This window comes from Amyelois transitella, chromosome 23 (assembly GCF_032362555.1).
Source record: "Amyelois transitella isolate CPQ chromosome 23, ilAmyTran1.1, whole genome shotgun sequence".
Taxonomy (NCBI): Eukaryota; Metazoa; Arthropoda; class Insecta; order Lepidoptera; family Pyralidae; genus Amyelois; species Amyelois transitella.
This window is the reverse complement of record NC_083526.1, coordinates 2279194-2301760: the sequence shown is the minus strand read 5'-3', so window position 1 is coordinate 2301760 and position 22567 is coordinate 2279194. Positions and strand designations below refer to the sequence as shown.

The 22567-nt window shown below is 36.1% G+C and overlaps 1 protein-coding gene across 1 annotated transcript; it reads right to left on the bottom strand.

The window, feature by feature from the left end:
- Positions 1-3594: 3594 nt before the first annotated feature.
- On the bottom strand, positions 3595-17397 carry LOC106133021 (octopamine receptor). The gene is made up of 4 exons (XM_013332609.2): positions 16989-17397; positions 11073-11301; positions 7261-7444; positions 3595-4436 (listed from the first exon to the last, which is right to left on the bottom strand). The coding sequence occupies exons 1-4, from the start codon at positions 17395-17397 to the stop codon at positions 3879-3881; spliced, it is 1380 nt and encodes a 459-aa protein (XP_013188063.2). The 3' UTR covers positions 3595-3878.
- Between the last annotated feature and the right edge of the window lie 5170 nt (positions 17398-22567).

Genomic DNA, 22567 nt, shown 5'->3' with positions numbered 1-22567 from the left:
ATCTGGTATTAATAGGTAATAGTAAAATATATGGTAATCTGAAAATGATATAACGATTAGGTCAGCTGAACTTGGCCCTTCAGCCTTTTCAAGGTTGTCGGCTCTGACTACCCCGCAGTGGATGTAGATGTGATTATTTAATTATGTATATGTGTAAATCAATGGTAACAGATAGTTTGCAAATAAACTTAATACGCATCGTGTCGCAAAAATTCTGATCTTCTCAGCTAACCGGCGAATTAAATTACGATGAGCGCCGAAGATATTGCTTTGCGTTAATGGCAACAACAAATGGATATTTGATACTAACGAGTTGGTAACTTAGGCATAAAATGCAACCAATATACACGGCTCTTATACACTTGGAGGAGAATCAGAATATTGTTCGGAGTACGCTTTCTCACGCTTGACTCTCTTTCTTGACTCTCTACATACATTCATATAGTCACGTCTATATCTCTTGCGGGGTAGACAGAGCCAACAGTCTTGAAAAGACCACGTTCAGCTTTTTGGCTCGATGATAGAATTGAGATCCAATTAGTGACAGGTTGCTAGCCCATCGCCTAAAAGAAGAATCCCAAGTTTATAAGCCTATTCCTTAGTTGCCTTTTACGACATCCATGGGAAAGAGATGGAGTGGTCCTATTCTTTTTTTCATATTGGTGCCGGGAACCACACAGCACACAAAATTTTGACTCTCTACAAAATGTTTATAGTGTCTTTTGGTTCTATGTTACTCAACCCTAAATAATAGGAGAGGCTGATGATACACGTGACGCTACGCGTAGCCATGCCTGGATTGAAGAAATGTGACATGTGTAGTGGGAGAGTAAATTCGGCTCGACCGCCAGCAAAGGGGAGATCTTCCGCCAGGCTAGGTGTGATGCCTGGGGAATGCCCGCGTGGAATATTTATTTTGGGCATCAATGAAGCCCTCAAGTATGAATAATTTTCCCCTTTTTTTACATAATCCATTATTTCTTTGCTCCTTATTGTTGCAGCGTGATGTTATATAGCCTAAAGCCTTCCTCAATAAATGGTCTATTCAACGTAAAAAGAATTTTTCAATACGAACAAGTAGTTCCTGAGATTAGCGCGTTCAAACAAACAAACAAACAAACTCTTCAGCTTTATAATATTAGTATAGATGTTATTAGGTATAATGCTGTCGTACAATAATAAATGATTTTGAATTTTAAATGTCGTAACTTATTAGCATGCAAACTCATGCCTTGAGTTCATTCAAATGTCGATAACTTTTTTTTTGTGAACTGATTTTGATGAAACAAACTTTAAATGTTTTTCTGAGTTAAAACAAAGCAATTGGTGAAAGTTTTTAGTAAATCGGTTCAGAACTTTCGGAGATAATCGTGATCATACATATAGACAGACAGACAAGAAATTAAAAAAAATATTTTTGCTTCCTATTATTCATTCTAAGTGTCCCTCTATCCATTTCAGTCTAAAATATTAAATGTACAGACAAAATATTTTTACAGTTTTATTATATGTATAGATTTATGTGACTTGTGGCGTAGACATGTCGCCACAAAATGTCTTTTTTATTATCGAGAAGTGATTATTTTATTTTTATTTTTCGAAGTTTATACAAACAAGATTATGTCTAACATTGTAAAGCCGTCCATACTATTACTGAAATATGAAGCCGCTTTTGTGCCGTCCAGTCTATTGTCTGGAAAACGCCAACAAAATAAGGGAATCTTGTTTGAAAGAATAACGAGCCTCGTCCATTGGTACTTGTTTTGAGCCGTTTTTCCTTTATTTGTTTAAGACATGACAGCGGAAATGTTTGCCGTGTGGTTCCCGGTACTAATAAAAAAAAAAATAGAACCACTCCATCTCGTTCCCACGGTTGTCGTAAAAGGCGAAAAAGGGATAGGCTTATAAACTTGGGATTCTTCTTTTAGGCGATGGGCTAGCAACCAAAAAATCCAAGTTTATAAGCCTATCCCTTAGTCGACTTTAAGTCGCAAATTAGGCATTCCAAGTACCTACTAAACTATTATGCCATTTGTGTTATTTGCTCTCATATTCATAGAACTCCTACATCTTTGAACAACATTTTTCTAATTATGTTTGTTTTTTCTCTGAAAAGATATCTTCACAAAAAGAGCTCATATTTATTTCACGATATTAATGAACCTTTTTTATTCGCGGACTAGCTAAGTATGAGAAAAAAATAAAGGACACAAACTGACTAATGCATCAAATACCTATTCTCAAGAAGGGTTTAGTAAAATTATTTTTTGTCAAAACTTTTTGTAAATATACATAAAACTCAGAATAATCACTTCTTTATCTCTTACGGAAAGGACAGAACCGACACTTATTAAAAGACTGAAAAGCCCAGTTCAGCTGTGTGAATGACTTAAATGGGATTTACATTATACCGCCGAGCTTGCATGAAGAGAGTTTTGAATGTGGATGAAGCGAAGGAAGTACGCTGTAAGTATATACATATATAAGTGATCGTGGCAAGTGGAAAGAGGTAGTCTCTGCCTACCCCTCCGGGGAAGAGGCGTGATTTTATGTACATATGTATGTATGTATAGTGACAGGTTGCTACCGCATCACCATCCTTAGTTATTTAACCTCTCCGTCGATTGTTTCTATATTCTATTCGGGAAGGGAAACAGCTGGCAGATACTTTGTTTTTCCATCATTACCAAACAAGCTACGAGTACACATACTATACTAGCTGTGCCCGCGACTTCGTCCGCGTAGAATTGTTATTTTGGGCATCATTGAAGCCCTCAAGGAGTAATAACTTTCCCCGATTTTTTCACATTCTCCATTATTTCTTCGCTCCTAATAGTTGCAGCGTGTTGTTATATAGCCTAAAGCCTACCTCGATAAATGGTCTATTCAACACAAAAATAATTTTTCAATTCGAACCAGTAGTTTCTGTGATTAGCGCGTTTAAACAAACAATCAAACAAACTCTTCAGCTTTATAATATTAGTATAGATAAGATACATATAAAATCACCGAACACTTTTTACTTGCCACTATCTCTGCGTACTTCCAAAATATACATTATTATCTTCATAATTAGTCTTACTTGAAATTAATTTGAAGTTAAATTTTGTGAATAATATTTTTTTACCTACAAACTTATTTTTTAACTTTAATTCTTTCTTTAATACGCGCATCGCTCAGCCGAGAATATTCACAATATGATGAAGGATATATTACTATCATAGGTTGAGAAACCCTGTCCTAATTTAGTTTTGATTTAAATTAACAAAGGGGTCATATTTTTTTTTGTCGTTGGCTGCATACAATAAGTAGATGGGAAAATAAAAGAAGAACATCAGCTCCAAGAATTTAATTTAGATTTTTTAACTTTTTTTATCACAAAATTTCAAGTCCTAATGACTAGGAGACTTATAGATACGTAACACATTATTCTTATAAAACTAAATATGTTCTATTACAAATACACGGATAATATTTACTTAGTTGTACAAAAAATATATCAGAAATATAAAAAAGAAATATATTAATAATTTCAATTAGTCAGAAATAACATTCTTAATATTAAAAAAGTAATGCAAAAGAAATTAGGACTTATTATAATCAATTAAGTAAGTACTTAAAGATATTTTCTTGGTGTTCTCTTCAGTCCAAAATTAGATTTTGTTATTTAAGTAGGGGTAGTTCTAATCCAGATTACCCCTAAGACCTTCCACTTGGTAGTTGAAGCAAATTCTGATCACACTATTTTGACATCAATTGGGTATCTAACTTATTACTGAATGCTAATACTGCCATAGTTAAAGTTAGTCGTGAAAAAATAAACAGCTAATGATCATCATAAATCACATTGTAAACCAATAGCGTTGTGCCTCAAAGTATCATTTACCCCTCTTACACTTTTTGATTGTTAACCTCCAAAACGCTAATCTGAAGTCAGGCGAATAAAACGCGTATATGAACGGATTGATCGCCGAATTGAACCAGCCTAACCAAGTCAGTATGTACATTAGAACCGGGTTTACGTAACCGGATGGTATGAAAGGTGTTAGTAAGTAATATAGAAAGAACGGTAACCAGCACGCGACAAAACCGCCAACGACTAAACTAAGGGTTTGAGCAGTTTTAGTCTCTCGTCTGAGGGACGAAACTCTATTGTTGTCGACGTGATCCCTCAAAGAATGCGTTCGTCTTTGTGTATTTTTATATTTGTATTTCGCTTTGAACGTTACTTCGTTGTAGAACTTTGATTCTTTTTCTTTAGCTTTGCACTTTTGCCGTTTCTTGTCCGGTTTGAAACAGCACGGACATTTGCGCTCCTGTGTCGAGCAATCGCTGTGCTGCGTCGATTTCGATGTCTGCTTCGAAGCACTCTGCCTCAATGAGAGTTTGTCGGATCCGGAATCCGATTCGGTCCGGATACAAGACAGCTTCCCCCTCTGGAACAAAATTTGCATTTTAGAGTACTCCTTTTTCTAACTCGGCTACTTTGCTTAATGGGCGCGTGAATATTCAACACGTTGCTAATGTTATGTGTGGTTGGTTACTTGTGATTCGCTTTAGGTGTTGATAAATTTGCGGTGTAGACAGAGGCAGTCAGGCTTGAAAAGACTGACAGGTCACGTTCAGCTGTTTGCTGAAGTATTAGCTGAAGTATCCCAAGTTTACAAGCTTATCCCTTAGTCATCCACGGGAAACAGATCACTCTGTCCTATTCTTGTATTGGTGCCGGGCACCACACGGCACATTTATATTAAGTTTTTATTTCATTTGGGGTTTAACATACTATAGTCATAAGTCTCAAAGACCACTTACATGTATGAAGAGATGATAGAATAAAATTACACGACCAAAAATATGATTGTGTCAGTCCCGACTCAAAGTATATTTCCAAAAGCGTTTCTTACCATAATGATAGATGGGTTTTTATATTAAAACGAATTCAGTTAAATGTGAGGTGAATTGTTCACCCCCATATTCTATTTGGGTGTACCAGAGGTTCATATACATACTTACATATAATAACGTCTATATCCGATAGACAGAATCAACAGTGTTGGAAAGACTGATAGGCCACGTTCAGCTGTTCGGCTTAATGATAGAATTGAGATTCAAATAGTGACTGGTTGTTAGCCCACGTCTATAAGTCTATGATCTATCTGTAATCTAAATAAGTATAATATTAATATAAAGAAGCTTAATGCGACTGACAGATAACGAATTTAACTTATTTCGTTCAAAAAAAGATCCACCTAAAAATTCTTATTTATTTATATACACAAAATTATAAACAGGAGCATTTAATACACTTATTATAGTACAAATGCGCTACTTATTTCAAAAGAAATCTCTTCCAGTAGACCCATGAGTGGAGATATGAATTTTGGAGCGGTATGACCTACACCTACTTATACATACGGTAAGCCACGATTAATGGAAATTCCTATAGGTATAATGTAACATCTGACAAAGATTTTACGATCAAATACCTACTACATATATGTGTTTATCACATTTCCGTTTCATAAATAAACACATTTGTTTTCAAATCAGAAAAAAAAAACCATTACTTCATCGCAATTTTATATTAAATAAAAAACATCAATAAAAACGTTTAAGAAATACATTTCCGAAATCAGAAAGGTCCCATTTGATCTCCTCAATTTGGATATAACAATTTGCCAATATGACTTTTTACGCCCAGTAGGTACCTAACGATGTTGGGGCGTCGTAAACCAAGCAAAAATTAGATAGGTAATATAATTTTTATGACTTTTTATGTGGTTTCACAATCGACAGTTACTTTCATTACAATTTATTGATCTAACTTTCGCTTATAACTTTGCCTTCAGCCTTCCTGCACGAATAGTCGTCAGGCACATACATACATATGGTCATGTCTATATCTCTTGTGGGGTAGTCAGAGCCAATGGTCTAGAAAAGACTGATTGGCCACGCTCAGATATTTGACTTAATGATAGAATTGAGATTCAAATAGTGACAGGTTGCTAGCACATCACCTAAGAAGAAATCGCATGTTTCTAAGCCTATCCCTTAGTCGCCTTTTCTACATCCATGGGACAGAGATGGAGTGGTCCTATTCTTTTTTGTGTCTGCACAGAATCATCAAATACTATATACTACCTGAAGTTATTACTATTATTAAATCTCTGGATTAGGTTCTCAGCACGACTCCATTAAATATTAATCACGAAATGAATTTCAAAAGGAAATTAAACAGAATTAAGCTGCGGTGTGAAATTCAAAGCAAACGCAGGCACTTGGTTTTGGAGAATACAGCTTATATGCAAATTGTGGAGCAGTGTGCGAGTTCTGTTGCGTCCGCATTCTATGTGAGGTACCGTTTTTTTGGATGTGAAAAAATAACATCGGATATTGTAAATTCGAAGGTAAGTCTGTTTGTGTGTTTGTGACCTCTTTACATGTTATCTACTGAATAAATCTTCTTGAAATATCACGTATATAAAAATAAAAATCGTACATAGGGTGCTGATCAAGTTAAAAATAGAGGTATAGATGCCGTGGGTTCGTTCCCATACTCCTCCGAATCCACGGATTTATATATATCCAAATCCGTGGATTCGGAGGAGTATGGGAACGAACATTGTGACACGAGCATTTTATATATAAGATGTTATGCGCACTCTCTCACTATCATGAAGTGCAATCCTACCTCTTTTGCGGGTCATAAATAAATCGCTGCGTCAGTTACTGGCTGTAAAATTTGTGAACGTGTGAAATAGCAGTTTATTTTTAGAAACCTATTGCGAGCCTTAGGCTTCAAATTTCGACGAAGGCCTTTGTATATAATTATTGCATTTATAATTCAGTTCGTTCTATTAAATTAGTAAGAGTAACAAAAAATTTGGCGGGCAGAATTTAGATTCGAAACAGTATAAATGAATAGGAATCACACAGATTGAATAAGATTTTTTAGATATCATAGCCCCATAGACCTAAATATATACATATACATATATATACGGGACAAATTACACAGAGTTAGCCTCGAAGTAAGTTCGAAACTTATGTTACGAGATACTAACTCAACGATACTATATTGTAGAATAAATACTTATATAGATAAACATCCAAGACCCAGGTCAGTCAAAGAAAGTTCATTTCTCATCATGCCCTGGCCAGGATTCGAACCCGGGACCTCCGGTGGCACAGACAAGCGCACTACCGCTGCGCCACAGAGGCCGTCAACCTAACCAATAAATCTAACATACACACTCGTACCTTGTTACATTTAGTACTGCTAGCCAACTGCTGATGCCTCCTGGCCACCACGCAGGATATCCTGGCGTACACGTAGACCATCACAGCCATGGGCAGGAAGAAGGACCCCATGGCCGAGAAGACCACGTACCCAGGGTTCTGGTTGTAGCGGCAGACCCCGCCTTGGTTGTGGTCAGGTTCGTACCTGGAGAGCAAAATTGGTTTGAAGTCGAGATCATTCTCAACGTGGCCTTCAAATCTCACACGAATATTGGCTCTGTATACGAGTACATTGTATAAGATTAGTTCTGACAGGATCGCCATGTTGAGAGTGAAGTGACTGATTGGATTAATACTTGCTACTAGCTTTAGTCTTCAGTTTCACCCACGTGTAAAGTATCCAAATTAAGGACGTCCTGGCAAAGGGCCAGGTCAAAAGTACCCGAAACCGCCGAGCTTGCATGAAGAGAGTTATGAATGTGGATGAAGCGAAGGAAGTATGCAGAGATCGTGGCAAGTGGAAAGATGTAGTCTCCGCCTACCCCTCCGGGAAAGAGGTGTGATTTTATGTATGTATGTAAAGTACCCTACATCTCTCTCCGTACTCGACGCTATGTGTATCATAAAATTTCATGGAGACAGATTTAGTGGTTTTGACGGCCACGGTGGACAAAACACACTTTCACATTTGTATGGATTTATTTACAATTACACAACAAAGTGATATGTGTGAGAAGAGTGAAGTGAGAGAGAGAGAGATTTTCCACCCAGATTCTTGAATCTTTATCATTGGACTAATATATATATAACTTAAGCCCATTTCTATGGTCAACTAGAATAGAAAATTCCTACTTATAAGTCAGTCATAAAAATGCATTATTCAATAATGGAAAATATACCTACCTCTGTTTCAATTTCTTGAAGAAATTTAACTGTCCACTTGAAATCCGTCCAATCTTCACAACATAGTATAAAACAAAGTCGCTATTTTAGTCTGTTTGTCTGTATGTTAAATCTTTAAAATTACGCAACGGATTTTGACGCGGTTTTTTGGAACAGGTAGAGTGATTCAAGAGGAAGGTTTTTATGTATAATTTTTTCCGAATTTTGCACCCGTGCGAAGCCGGGGCGGGTCGCTAGTTATATTATATATGAAAAAAAACTACTTATTTTTCGTTTCACCAAAAATACATTCGTAAAATCTAAATTTCATAACCGTTGTTCCCTCACCCTCGACCTCAACATTTCGCCCCATAAGTTTCTAAAAGCCCATTTTGCCTTCAAACTTGAGCCGTATTTATCATACTTGTTTAGCCATCGTGCTGCATTATGTAAATCTTTTGTTCAGAATAGTCCAAGTTCCCTACGATTTCGTCTGGATCCGGCATCTGAATGCCCCTCATGAATTGTGTAATTTCAAAAAGTTTATCCTTTATTAATTATTTATTTATTATTTAAGTGGAAAGATGAAGTCTCTGCCTACCCCTCCGGGAAAGAGGCGTGATTATGTTATGTTATGTAATGTTATAGCTGAGATAATAAGAGCTGCAATTTACTAATGGTACCTCCCACCGTATGGTTCCAAGCATCTATAAAAAAATAATAGGACCACTCCACCTCGTTCCCATGGATGTCGTAAAAGGTGACAAAGGGATAGGCTTATAAACTTGAGATTCTTCTTTTAGGGAATGGGATTGCAATTCAATTAGTGACAGGTTGTCACTAATTGAATTTCAATCCTATCAGGCCTATCAGTATTTTCAAGACTGTTGGCTCTGTCTACCCCGCAACGGATAGAGACGTGATTATATGTATGTATGCTTCTTATAATCGCAAAAAAATAAAGATTATTACAAAGGTTTCGAAGGTCAGATGAGAGTCGCTTCGTGTAAAAACCTGACTCACCCAATCCAGGATCCATGGTCAAAGGCATACCCCGAGCTCCTCTCCAGAGTGGTGAGGATGCAACTGGGACTAAAGCCAAGTGGAACATGAAAGGAACATATACACACGACCATTATACGACGTCAGAATGAAATAAAAATCTCTAACGGTCATAATCAACAAAAACACTTCACTACGGAACCCCGAAATTAAACTTTTATTTAATTAAAGTTGAGTGTTAAATTGTGGAAATGGATACAACGAATTTCCCCGATTAGTTCAAAGCTTTACAAGAACGAACTTATAAAACCGTGCCAAGTTCCAAGCTTTTAATTTTCCAGATTCCGAAAGTGGATATAAAATTTTAAAGGAGACTCCGAGGCAGTTTCGTGAAGATATAGCGAAGTACGAGTATTCTACTTGGAGCTTGATATATTAAGTGTATTAGTAAATATATTTACGGCGAAGAATTTATAGTGTCTTGTTTATACTTGCACAAAGTTATTTGCCGTATAATGATAAGATGATAAAACTTTGTGGTTTGTGGCCGTGTGGTTCCCGGCACCAATACAATAAAGAATAGGACCACTCCATCTCTTTCCCATGGATGTCGTAAAAGGCGACTAAGGGATAGGCTTGCAAACTTGAGATTATTTTTTTAGGCGATGGGCTAGCAACCTGTCACTAGTTGAATCTCAATTCTATCATTAAGCCAAATAGCTGAACGTGGCCTATCAGTCTTTTTAAGACTGTTGGCTCTGTCTAACCTGCAAGGGATAGACGAGAATTTATGTATGTATGTATGATAAAAATTTTCACACGATGTTTTCCGTCACCGGTAGAGCACTCTTTAAAACCGAAATGAAAATTAATGTATATAACTCAGGAAGGAGTCATTCGTACAAATGGCCGATTGTGGATGAAGCAAAGGAAATATGCAGAGATCGTGGCAAGTGGAAAGAGGTAGTCTCTGCCTACCGCTTCGGGAAAGAGGCGTGATTTTATGTATGTATGTATGTATGTGAATTTGAACCTGTGCTTCCGCGCACACTACCTGCGCATTTTAAGCAAGGTGCCCTACCAATTTGACCACTGACGCTCTTGAAATAACAGACACCCCTTAACAAATCTATCGCATGACCATTTAAATAAAAAAACTCACTATCCAATATAAATCCATTTTAGTTAATACCAACTTCTTGGATCTTCTTCTAGAAAATGTCAAGGTTCTGATGATAGCCAAGGAACGGTCCTGAAGGCACAGAGGGAGATAATGGAAGCCGTACAGAGGAGGTTCCAAACCCTTGATACTTCATGGTTTCTTTAACAAATCTGCCATTTATAAAAAAGGGCAAAATCTCATCAAGAGTACCAGAAACCACCGAGCTTACATTAGGAGACAGAATGTAGATGAAGCGAAATTGAGATAAGAGGAAAGATATTAGTCTCTTCTGGGAAAGAGGCGTAATCTTATATATAAAACTCTCGTGTCACAATGTTTGTCTCCGTACTCCTCCGAAACGGCTTTACCGATTTTAACCAAATTTTGCATGCATATTCAGTAGGTCTGAGAATCGGCTAACATCTATTTTTCATACATACCTCTAAGTGTTAAGGGTTGTCCACACTTAACATTTTTTTTTAACTAGAAATTACTTAAACGTTTGCCGAGACAGCTAGTTTTATATAAATGTATACAAATGAAGTGCGAATGGGACTGTTAGAGTGGGAAGGCCTAGACGAGCGTACCTTGATCAAATTGGAGACTTTCTTGCAAAGGGTCTTGTCAAGAGTACCCGAAACCGACGAGCTTGCATGAAGAGAGTTATTAATGGGGATGAAGCGAAAGAAGTATACAATCGTGGCAAGTGGCCTACCCCTCTGGGAAAGGCGTGATTTATGTATATCTGTGTGTATGTATGTAAAAAACCATCATCTCATCAACTCACCATCCAAACATAGGTGGACACGTTATAGCTCCTGCTGCGATCCAGACGAAGAATATCATGGTTAATGCCAGCTTCTTAGATCTTCTTCTTCTTGAGTATGTCAAGGGCCTGGTGACAGCCAAGTAGCGGTCCACGCTGATAGCGCAGAGGGAGAGGATGGAAGCGGTGCAGAGGAGAATGTCCAGGCTGATCCATATGTCGCAGAGGATCCAGCCTAACTCCCATTTGCCTGAAAGTTGAATGAAGCTGATGAATTATGTTTAATTTATTGTTTTTTTTTTTGTAAATCTTTTTTTTATTATTATAGTAACTTTGAGTACTGGCTTCGCCCGCTCGAATTTTACGCCAACTATAAAAGAAAACAGGTTTTTCGTAAATCCCACGGGACTTTTTTTGCCGGGATTAAAAGTACCCTATGTCCTTCTCTAAACTCATAGTTATATATTATGTGATATTTCAAGAAAATTAATTAAGTAGTTAACCCGTGAAGGTGTAACAAATAAACTCACTTTCGCATTTATTTTTAGGACTAGCTGTGCCCGCAACTTCGTTCGCGTGGAATTGTTATTTTGGGAATCATTGAAGCCCTCAAGGATATATGTATAATTTTCCCGTTTTTTTTTTTTCACATTTTCCATTATTTACCTCCTTATAGTTGCAGCGTGATGTTATATAGCCTAAGGCCTTCCTCGATAAATGATCAATTCAACGCAAGAAGAATTTTTCATTTCGAACCAGTAGTTCCACAGATTAGCGCGTTCAAACCAAAAAACAAACTCTTCAGCTTTAGAATATTAGTAGATATAGATTTAAAATTAGCACGGGGCTCCGACGACTGCTCTGAGACTTTGGTTCTCTTGGGCTTTGAGTCTTCTCCTGTTGGTCTCAGAGTAGTATGCGTACCACGCCAGGGCCCCGTACGTGAGGTGGGATCTGACGTACGTTTGGTAGATCCCGAGCTTCGTCCTCAGGGGGAGGCTGGAGGAGAGAACTGCGTAAAGTCTCCCCCTGGCTGCCTTGGTCTTCGCCACGACGTCTCCGACATGTTGCTTGAAAGTGAGACGCCGGTCGATGGTCACTCCCAGGTTTTTGACGTGCGGCCGCCACGGCACCGATTCGCCGAGCAGTCGCAGTGGAGGCGGCTGGGGTCTTGTCCCCGTCACGATTGCTTGAGTCTTGCCGACGTTTACAGAGAGCCTCTATTTGGAGAGCCAGGTCGGTAGAGCATCCAGTGTGGGCTGCAGCCTCTTGGCGGCGTACAGCGGGCGCATGGATGAAGCTTGCGCTTGCCACCGCCGCCGCGAGCCGAGTCGAGCGCGGCAACCGTTACGCAAAAATAATCCTTATAGCATGATTCAGTATTTACGCGCGATGGCTTGATAGGTTAGAATTACGAATGAGTGTGAATGTTATTGGTATTATAAACGTCAGAGTAAAGAAATATAACCGGGAATCTCCGAACTGCTAAGCTATTAGGAATTACACGTGTTATTGTGAGTCAACCATAAAAGATAGACTTATGCTGTCTTGGGATATTTTTTAAATAATTTTATGTAGAATATTTTCGTTATACATGGATTTACTGTAGCTTTAACCATTAAGACTGCACACGCGACGGAAGCTTAAAAAATCAAGTAACTTCTCCCGTTTTCCCAACATTTCCTTTCACTGCTCTGCTCCTACTGATTGTAGCGTAATGAAAAGTATACTATAACCTGCTCAGGAGTATAAAGAATAACTGAACCAAGTTTCGCTAAAATCCGTCAAGTAGTTTTTTTTTCTATAAAGAACATACAGACAGACAGACAAAAATTTTACTGATTGCATTTTTGGCATCAGTATCGATCACTAATCACCCCCTGATAGTTATTTTGAAAATATATTCCATGTACAGAATTGACCTCTCTACAGATTTATTATAAGTATATATAGATAGATTAATCGAGACTAAGGTCAGACTAATAGAAGAATAAGAACATGTGTAGAAATACATATGAATTGTTTCAATATATTTATTTTTCAGTCCCTACATTATTTAACATGTTAATGAAACGCTAATGTAAAATAGCAAAATCCTTCCAAATATAAACCAACAAAATAAGTAAACATTTTGTGTTTAACTTTTTCACTTAAAGACTTAATAAAGTTTTTAGTAAAAATAAAACCCATACCTTACCGGAGAATGATGAAAATGGACTAAAGCAATTTATTCTGTGACAGACTAAAAGATAAATGAAAAGAAATAAAAAATGCAGCGTCAGGTATCCAAAGGATATTCGCTTTTTTAGCGTCGGCGGCTTTAAATAGAAATCCGACGTTTTATAGACTTAGATCTCGAGTTTCGTTTTAAATTAATGTTTTGCAATATTTTATTTAAATTCTAAATATGTACATTTAAATTTAAACTGATTTTATTATACTATTATACTTCACGTCTTTTATTTATATTATATAATACAAACTTTATGTCAGTTTTTCATCCCTCAAAGGGTAAACAGAGTTAGTCGTCTCGAAAAGTCTGACAGCTGGATTACATAATTACTTACTTAAGTAAATTTTTTAGCTTACATTATATATATTAGTGTGAATTTTGATGCTTGGAGATTTTTTAAAGTTTGTCTAGCCGATACTTAAAACAATTGACTGTAGGAGCAGTTATGACACTCGTAGGAAGCTTGTTCCAGTCCAGTTATTAAGTGCCTTTGCCAGTGGAGTGGAGTAACCAATGAGAGGTTATTTGTGGAGGAATGGTAGCAACTGATTGCTGATTTTGGGGCCCAAGCATAAATATGTAAATAAGTATGGCTAGTTATTAATAATCTTTTTATTAATTACTAGAGAACAACAGCGGCCGTTAAATGAAAATTCCGTTAGTTCCCGTGAGAATTTCGGGAATTTCTCTAACGCCTATATCTACATGCCAAATTTCAAGGCCCAGCAATGCTTCAGTCAATCAATCGGTTTTCAATTTAAAAAAAAAAAATTTTCTTGAAAAAAAATTATTCTATTCTAAGGTGTGGATAAATTCTTCTACAACTTTTCCAAATTAGAATTTGGAAACAGCGTTTATTATTCTTAGCGTAGTTTTAGATAGTCAAAACGTAAGTAACAATCAATCATATCAATATTAGTATTGTAAGTTTAATTTTTCATATTACCAAATTATAATTTCACATTAGAATATCCTTCAGTAAAAACAAAAAGATTATAAACATTTTCGACCACTTTCCAAGCAAACTTTCAAGATTCCGTGACTCCCTCCCTTAACTCCGTATCAGTTCAGGAAGAACATTAGAAACAACAATTAAGATGTTATGAATATAGATGAGACAGTTAAATGATTACAAGCAATTCGACTCCATTTTGAATTAAATTACCAAACCTTAATAGTCGAACTGCGTGACATGATTGTCTTGGTAATTGCTTAATTTGTAAAGCGAAATATGTATGTGATTTAATTGGATTAAAAAAAAACGTAAGCATTGGAATAAATATACACGAAAAAATTACACTTTTTGTAACCGCAGTGGTCATGTTCTGACGTTTCTGCAATACATATCCCGGGTTCTTTCTCCGGACAAATCATGATAGAAAACTAAACTTTCCTGATTGGCCTGAGTCTTATTTATCATAAAGTAATAGCATCATTGAGTATGCAATCCATTTGAAACGTAAAAGCGTTATGCAAAATGGGTTAGGTTTCCCGCAAAGAGGGTATTATATTTATACTATCTGCTCCTGGTATACAGTGATAAAGTAAGTAAATTTAAGGTTGGTTTTACAGTGACGCTGGCAAGACGCGCTGTTGAGCAGCGCATTCGAAACGCGCGCATGACCGGCGGCGCGCTGTGAAACGAGTTTGCCAGCGCTGGCGTCGGCGCGCATCTCGCGTCCAGCGCATTTGAGCTGCGTTACGACGGCTTTATGATAGAACATACATACATACATATAATCACGTCTATATCTCTTGCAGTGTAGACAGAGTCAACGGTCTTGAAAAGAGTAATAAGGCCACGTTGAGCTGTTTGGCTTAACGTCCGGCGCATTTGAGCTGCGTTACTATGAAACAGAGATACTAAGTAGGTATCTATTGAATCGCGCGTGTAGCCGGCGCCGATAAAACGCGCGACTCTGAATCAGTCTAAGCTAGTTAGGCTACCGAGCGTTTGACACAACGCTAAGGGGGCGGACCAGGAACGGAAAGGAGAAGACTAGTTGACTATCAAAATCGAAAATTAATGGAGTTTAAACAAATTTTCATAATTAAGTTAAAAAGTCATCAATCACTTTAGAGTCTTTAGATGCTTTGATCGAGTTTTGCGAATCGTGCTCCCTAAATTAATATGAAATCCACAAATCGGCTAAGTAAAGTTATTTGACCTCCGTATTTATTATTTTTATTCAAAATTGAAACTTTTTTTGTCAATTATTTAGATTTTAATACATGACAAAATTATTATATTTCAAGCCTGACGTCATATACTTAAAGGGGTAGGCAGAGCCAACAGTCTTTGAAAAGACAAATTTTCGACGTTCAGTTGTTTGGCTTAATGACAGTGTTGAGATCCAAATAGTGACAGGTGGCTAGCCTATCACCTAAAGGAAGAATCTCAAGTTTATAAGCCCATCCCTCAGTCGCCTTTTACGACATCCATGGAAAAGAGATGGAGTGACCCTATTCTTTTTCCATTAGTGCCGGGAACCAAACGACAGAAACTTGTAACCAATACATTTTTTTTAAAAGATAGATTACAAAAAGTGCACTTAGCCAATTAGGCTTGTCATGGGATGCGGATGATGATGATTGAATGATTAAAATAAACTGCGAACAGTGGTTTAAATAGCATTTCATAGTCACGGTTCCAGATGGAAATTACCTTGCTATGTTGTTATTTTGAAAAGAATTGTTATTTCTGGCGGTGAAAAATAAAAACGTAACTCGTGTCAAAAATTGGTCATCTATTTCAGGAAATAATAGCCGGTTATCAGCAAAATGCTTCATCAAAAAAACAGTGTTTCATTAACAACACGGTTTGTCATACAAAAGGTCATAGTGACATGGTATCTAGGAAACAATGGCTTAAATACACACAAATAATCACGTCTATATCCCTTGCAGTGTAGACAGAGTCAACGGTCTTTTGAAAAGAGTAATAAGGTCACGTTTAGCTGTTTGGCTTAATGATAGAATTGAGATTCAAATAGTAACAGGTTGCAAGCCCGTCGCCTTAAAGAAGAAGCCCAAGTTTATAAGCCTATCCTTATTCGCCTTTTACGACATCCATGGAAAAGTGATGGAGTGGTTATATTCTAAAGTGCCGAAAACCACACAGCAACGGATGATAGCAGATCATTATGTAATAAGAAAAACGAGGCAAGAAAAAATGGGTCACAAACTAAGGTCAGATCAAAAGTACCCTAAAATAAATAAATATTATATACGGGACAAATTACACAGATTGAGTTAGCCACAAAGTAAGTGCGAGGCTTGTGTTACGAGATACTAACTCAACGATACTATATTTTATAATAAATACTAATATACACAGATAAACATCCAAGAATCAGGTTAATCAGAAAAAAATCTTTTCTCATTATGCCCTGGCCGGCTTATAAATACTTATATACACAGATAAACATCCAAGAATCAGGTTAATCAGAAAAAAATCTTTTCTCATTATGCCCTGGCCGGGGTTCGAACCCGATGCCTCCGGTGTCACAGACAAGCGTACTATCGCTGCGCCACCGTCAAAATAAGGAGCTTGCATGAAGAAAAGTAATGATGGAAGCGTGGATGAAGCAAAAAAGTCTTCAGGGGTCGATGTATATGCCACGTTTGATTCTCTGTATGCACCCTACTACGTTTGATTATATGTATGTAAGTTTAAAAATTTAAAAAAATATTTATTTCCTTACCACTAATATGCACAGCAATGGCCGGCGGCATCACGAAGATGCCCACTAACAGATCAGCGACAGCCAAGCTTGTCACAAAACAATTGGTCACAGTCCTCAACCGTTTCGTGGTGACCACAGCCGAAATTATCAACGTATTACCAATTATAGTCACAACTATCAAAAGACACAGTATAATAACAACACTAATTTCGAACACGTCATAGTTTTCATCAATTTCGCAACTTATGTTACCGCTAACGTTGTTTCGGTCACATATAGTTTCAATTTCACCACTTTCTTCTATTTTTGTGATAATGTGATATATGTTTTTGGTATTGTTTAGTTCTTCCGCATTTATTATAAGAATGTCTGTCTCGTTTGTCGAATTCCATTGTGTTTCTATGTCTCTCGTTTCTGGAGCTATCATGAGGCTATGATTGGTGATCTTCACTTGTCATTTTCTGAAACAAAAAACAGATAGTTTTATTGATTTTCTACATGGTGGTTCCAGTCACTTTAAGCATACATACATACATATAGTCACAACTATATCCCTTGAGGCGTAGACAGAGTCAATAGTCTTGACAAGAAAGCAACCTGTCACTACTTGAATCTCAATTCTATCATTAAGCCAAACAGCTGAACGTGGCATAAAACAGTCTTTTTAAGACTGTTGGCTCTGTCTACCCTGCAAGGGATATAAACGTGATTGTATGTATGTATATTGGAAAGTAGACGTGTCCAGCTCTTTCTTACGTTTGGTTTTTAATGAAACAAAAATAACTACGCCATGACCATTACATCAAGGTTAAGATAATGACAAGAAGATTATTGTAACAGCTTATTCGGTTTATTTTTTTGCTTATTTCTCTTGAAATATTCTTTTCATTAAAGACACCCATTGTTTTGCGATGCGGTGACCTTTTCAATCTATTCGGTAAGCCTAACTTAACCTCATTTCGACTCCATTAATTCTAATCAGACGCAACATAAATAAGAATTGTGCTTAATCTTCCTAATTTTAAATTAGGTGTTCTATTAAAACCCTTAGTTTGTTGTTGGATGAGCTTTGCTTAACAAAATAATTGACTGATTCTACAAATCATTTCGAGTGCAGAAAAAAGGCTTTATACGATGTACGATATAAACGCTCACGGGTAAGCGAAAACTAAAAAAGTATTGCTTGTTTGTTATATCTTTATTGTTTATACGAAAGAACACAAAAATATAGTAAATTTGTAAAACAAAATATTCCATTAGGACTTTTACGTAAATTTGTTTGTGTGTTTTGTCAAAAGCCTTTTTTTCCCGGCACCAATAGGAAAGAGAATAGGACCTTTTTATGTCTTTCCCATGGATGTCGTATACGGCGACTAAGGGATAGGCTTGTACACTTGAGATTCTTCTTTTAGGCGACAGGCAAAGCTAAAAGTGACCTATTAGTCTTTTCAAGACTGTTGGCTCTATTTACACCGCAATGGATATAGACGTGACTATATGTAAGTATGTAATCAATATTCCTTAATGAGAGTAGAATGATAATTTGTTATTTGTAACATCATAGAAATTAAACAATGGTTTGAGAAGTTTTTGGGCACAACTTCGAACAGACCTTGAGTGCATAATAATAAGGTTTACAATACAGTGAAGACAACCCTGAAACTTTAACGCATAAAGATTTGCCTTTGACTTTGAAAGTAAATGATGCATGGTTGAGGAAAAAATAGGTGTTTCCTTTTGTAAGGACGAACAAAAAGTTATTCTGTAAATAGGTTTTCTTTTGTATGGCAGCGAATGCGTTATCAGGCAAGGACGGCTTCAAAGAATATTTATTCGATAATGTTTTTACAAATCAACTAGATTGCGACCGGGAAATCAATATTTATAAAAATCTACACATGGATAAGGGATATGAAATAGAATAATCAAATCGAAAATGTATTTTTGTTTTCTTCTGGCGATTCTTCTTGTCCCCATCATCACCGATTCATTGACGTCCGATGAAAACGCTGCAGTGTAGTTTGTTCCGCCGCTTCTTCTACACAAGCGCTCGCTTTGGAAGCGATAATAGTTATAATTAGATTTAAGTTATGTGACGTCAATAAGTGATACCTTGTATCCAATTTTGAAAATAAATCTATTCTATTATAGTATATATATTGAGAAGGACGATACTATTTTATACCTGTATTGTTAATTTTAAGGAATTTAGAAAGAGTTTTCATACAGTACAGTATCTAAACAACATAAAAATGAACGATGTTTTTGAACGAACTATTTGACAATGTATCTAAGCCAGGACCATCATCAGTGAAAGCGGTTATTATGTCTAAAACACCTCAGAAAGACGAATCGTCCGAAACTCAAGAAACACCTACCAAGCTTTTAAGTACGATTCATCCAGTTCCCGTACTGTCTGCAAAGAGAAAACAAAAAGCTATTGTCCTTACGTCTACAGGAGAGAAAAGAAAAGCAAAAGAAAACCAAAAGTTTAACCTAAAGAAAAAGTCTTAACCAAAAAAGCAAAAGGAAAAAAGACTGGAGAGATAAAAGCAACTAAGAATAAAGATCCCGATATGACGGATATTTCTGAAGACGAAAACACAGATCAAGCTAAAAATCTTAAAAAAAAAACAATCAAGAGCACAGAAAGGAAAATCAGGGAAAGCAAAGGGTATATGTGAATATAATAAGTCAAATGGGTCTGAAAATTAAACCTCTGAGAATGATCAAATTCAAACATTTATACAGGCTAAAAGAGTCAAGAAAATAATATTTGAAAAAACAAGAAGCGATAAAAGTAATAAAAAACAAGATGCCGCCAATATATCAGAAAATGATGACTCAATGATCAAGATGATACAAGTAAGAAATCTAAAATTGAACATATACAAAAAAGCCAAAGATAGGTTAGATAAAAAAAGTAGTTTATTCGTCGTCTTCTGAGTAAGTACAAGAAATGGATGATGAAGTTAGTACGTCTGAAGAAGAAAGACTTGGATGAAAACAAGTGCAGAATTAGAATTAGAATAGAATTGTGGACAAAAAGCTAAGAGGGAAGCTATGAAGAAAAAAAGCTACTAATTCTCTTCTTTTTTTACTATAATTTTCTTTTTGATATTTTTGTAACCTGGTTTATTTCATTAGAAAACTGCAAAGCTTTTATTTTATGTTAAAAAGTTGTTTATTTATCGTTAATGGTATGGTTCAAATTTTTTTTTAATTATCTCAGTATCATAAGTACTTCAATTAATGTAAGATTTTAAAGACTGATGGAAGATATACCTAATGTATGAGCCCCAATATTTGTGTTTAGTCAAAAGACGTTGTTATTTTCATTTTTTGATTTAATTTACGCACACAAACAATCACTGGGGCATTTTTTATAAGCCGGGGCATTTTATAATACGAGTGAGGCATATTAGCTGATAGGTGCTTTACAAAACGCCCCACCTAAGGTTTTTTTTTTATTATTATTATTTAAGTAAGTAACGTTCCTATTAGATTAAGATGTTGTCATAACATTATCAAAATGCTAAATATTGATCCTAAATAAAGATCTCTAACATATCTTTTACCATTTTTGTTTTATTTGATTTTCAAATAAAGTGGGGCATATTACCCAGTTTTACCCTATATCCACCTTTCAACGTGGTCAAATAGGGAGCATTTTTGACCATGGTCTTGGATCGGGATTCTGCACTAAGCGACTCCCGTCTGACCTCCGTGACCCTTGCAGGGGAACTATACCATATTGTATTATGGTATCATATCTAGTTGCCTGAGAATGTGCAGGTTTCATCACGATGTTTTCCTTCACCGTAAAAGCGTCGGTTAGCACTCAAACTAGTGTGCATAACTCTGAAAAAGTCATTGGTGGTCATATGACCTAGGTAAGATTTTAAATGTTTTATTTTCATTTTTCAATCTCATTGGATCTTTCACCGGGACGTCTCCGATCAAATGCAAAACCAATAACTTATCGAATTGTATCATAAAACAACTTATACATAGCTGCCGTGTGGTTCCTGGCACCAATAAAAAAGAGAATAGGACCACTCCTTCCATGGCAATAAGAATAAAGGCGACTAAGAGATATTTGAATCTCAATTGTATCATTAAGCCAAAAAGCTGAACGTTGCCATTCAGTCTTTTGAAGACTTTTGGCTCTGTCTACCCCGCAAGGGATATAGACGTGACTATATTTATGTATGCATACAAATCCCTGTAAAAAAATAAAACATACATTATGTTCGTACGATTTATGAATAAACCTTTTTATCCATTTTATTACTCAAACTACGGATTATGTACACTGTGGAGCCGAGAAATGTATAAAAGAGAACGTTAATGGCCCCAACATTGTATTCTTTTTGCTCACAAGTGTAACGCCTTTTCAGCAGCTCTCTTTTCATTGAAATAAAAAAAAATAATGAGTTTCAAATGATCTTTCTATTGGGCACGTATGAAAGTGGTCTTCTACTTCGTCATTAAAAATTGTTTCATGCACTGCTGAAATATGGGATCCTTTTTGTGTGAAACAAATAACAAACAGACTTTAGATTCTTAACTTTCACTGTAATTTGAACTAAATGCTATACATTTATTACATTGAATTATAAACTATGATCTAAAATCAGTCAACTCGATACCTATCATAATAATTATGCAATCAAAAAAAAATTCAATTATTTTTTTTACATCTATTTTAGCGTCTATTACCAGCCATTACTATTATTAAACCAATGAGGTTGCATTACTCTTTTCAAATTGTGATCCCTGAATTGAACAAAAATATCATACAGAAGTTGTAATCCTACTCGAAATCCATGCTATTATTATAAATGTAAAAGTGGGTGGCGTGTGGTTTCCGGAACTTTTTTTAAAAAAGTATAGGACCACTCCATCTTTTTCCCATGGTTGTGGTAAAAGTGGAATAGGCTGATAAACTTGGGATTCTTCTTTTTGCGAAATAGCTGAACGTTGCCTATCAGTGTTTCAAGACTGCTGGCTCTGTTTACCACCCCGCAAGGGATATAGACGTGATTATATGAATGAATAAATAAAGGTGAATGTGTGTTTGTCAGTCTTTTACATCAAAACCACTGAGCTGATCTCTATGAAATTTTTAGTATATACGATGTGGAGTATGAAGAAAGCAGATTTTAGATAATTATCACGTATCTATCTCTTTCGAGGATACCGTAAGGATAAATCTAATGTAAGAAAATGTGTGTAATCATGATTTAAATAGAGCTTTTTAATTTCAGTACAATGTACACTAAACATTTCAAATTAATTATATGAATATTAGCAAATTGTAATCATACGGTCGCGTAATACGCAGGAAACATTTAATTAAATTGTGCTCATCCTACCATTATTTTAGTGTGTATTATCTGTGCTAAATCGAATTAATATTATTATTATTTAATTAACTTTTGTTTAGATGCTTTGGTCATGTGGAGAGGATGAATTAAAGCAGGTTGACTAAGCAAATATACTTATTTATAAGTGGAGTGTGAATCGGAATATTGGAGTGGGAAGACCTAGATGAACGTACCTTGATCAAATCGGAGACGTTCTGGCAAAAGGTT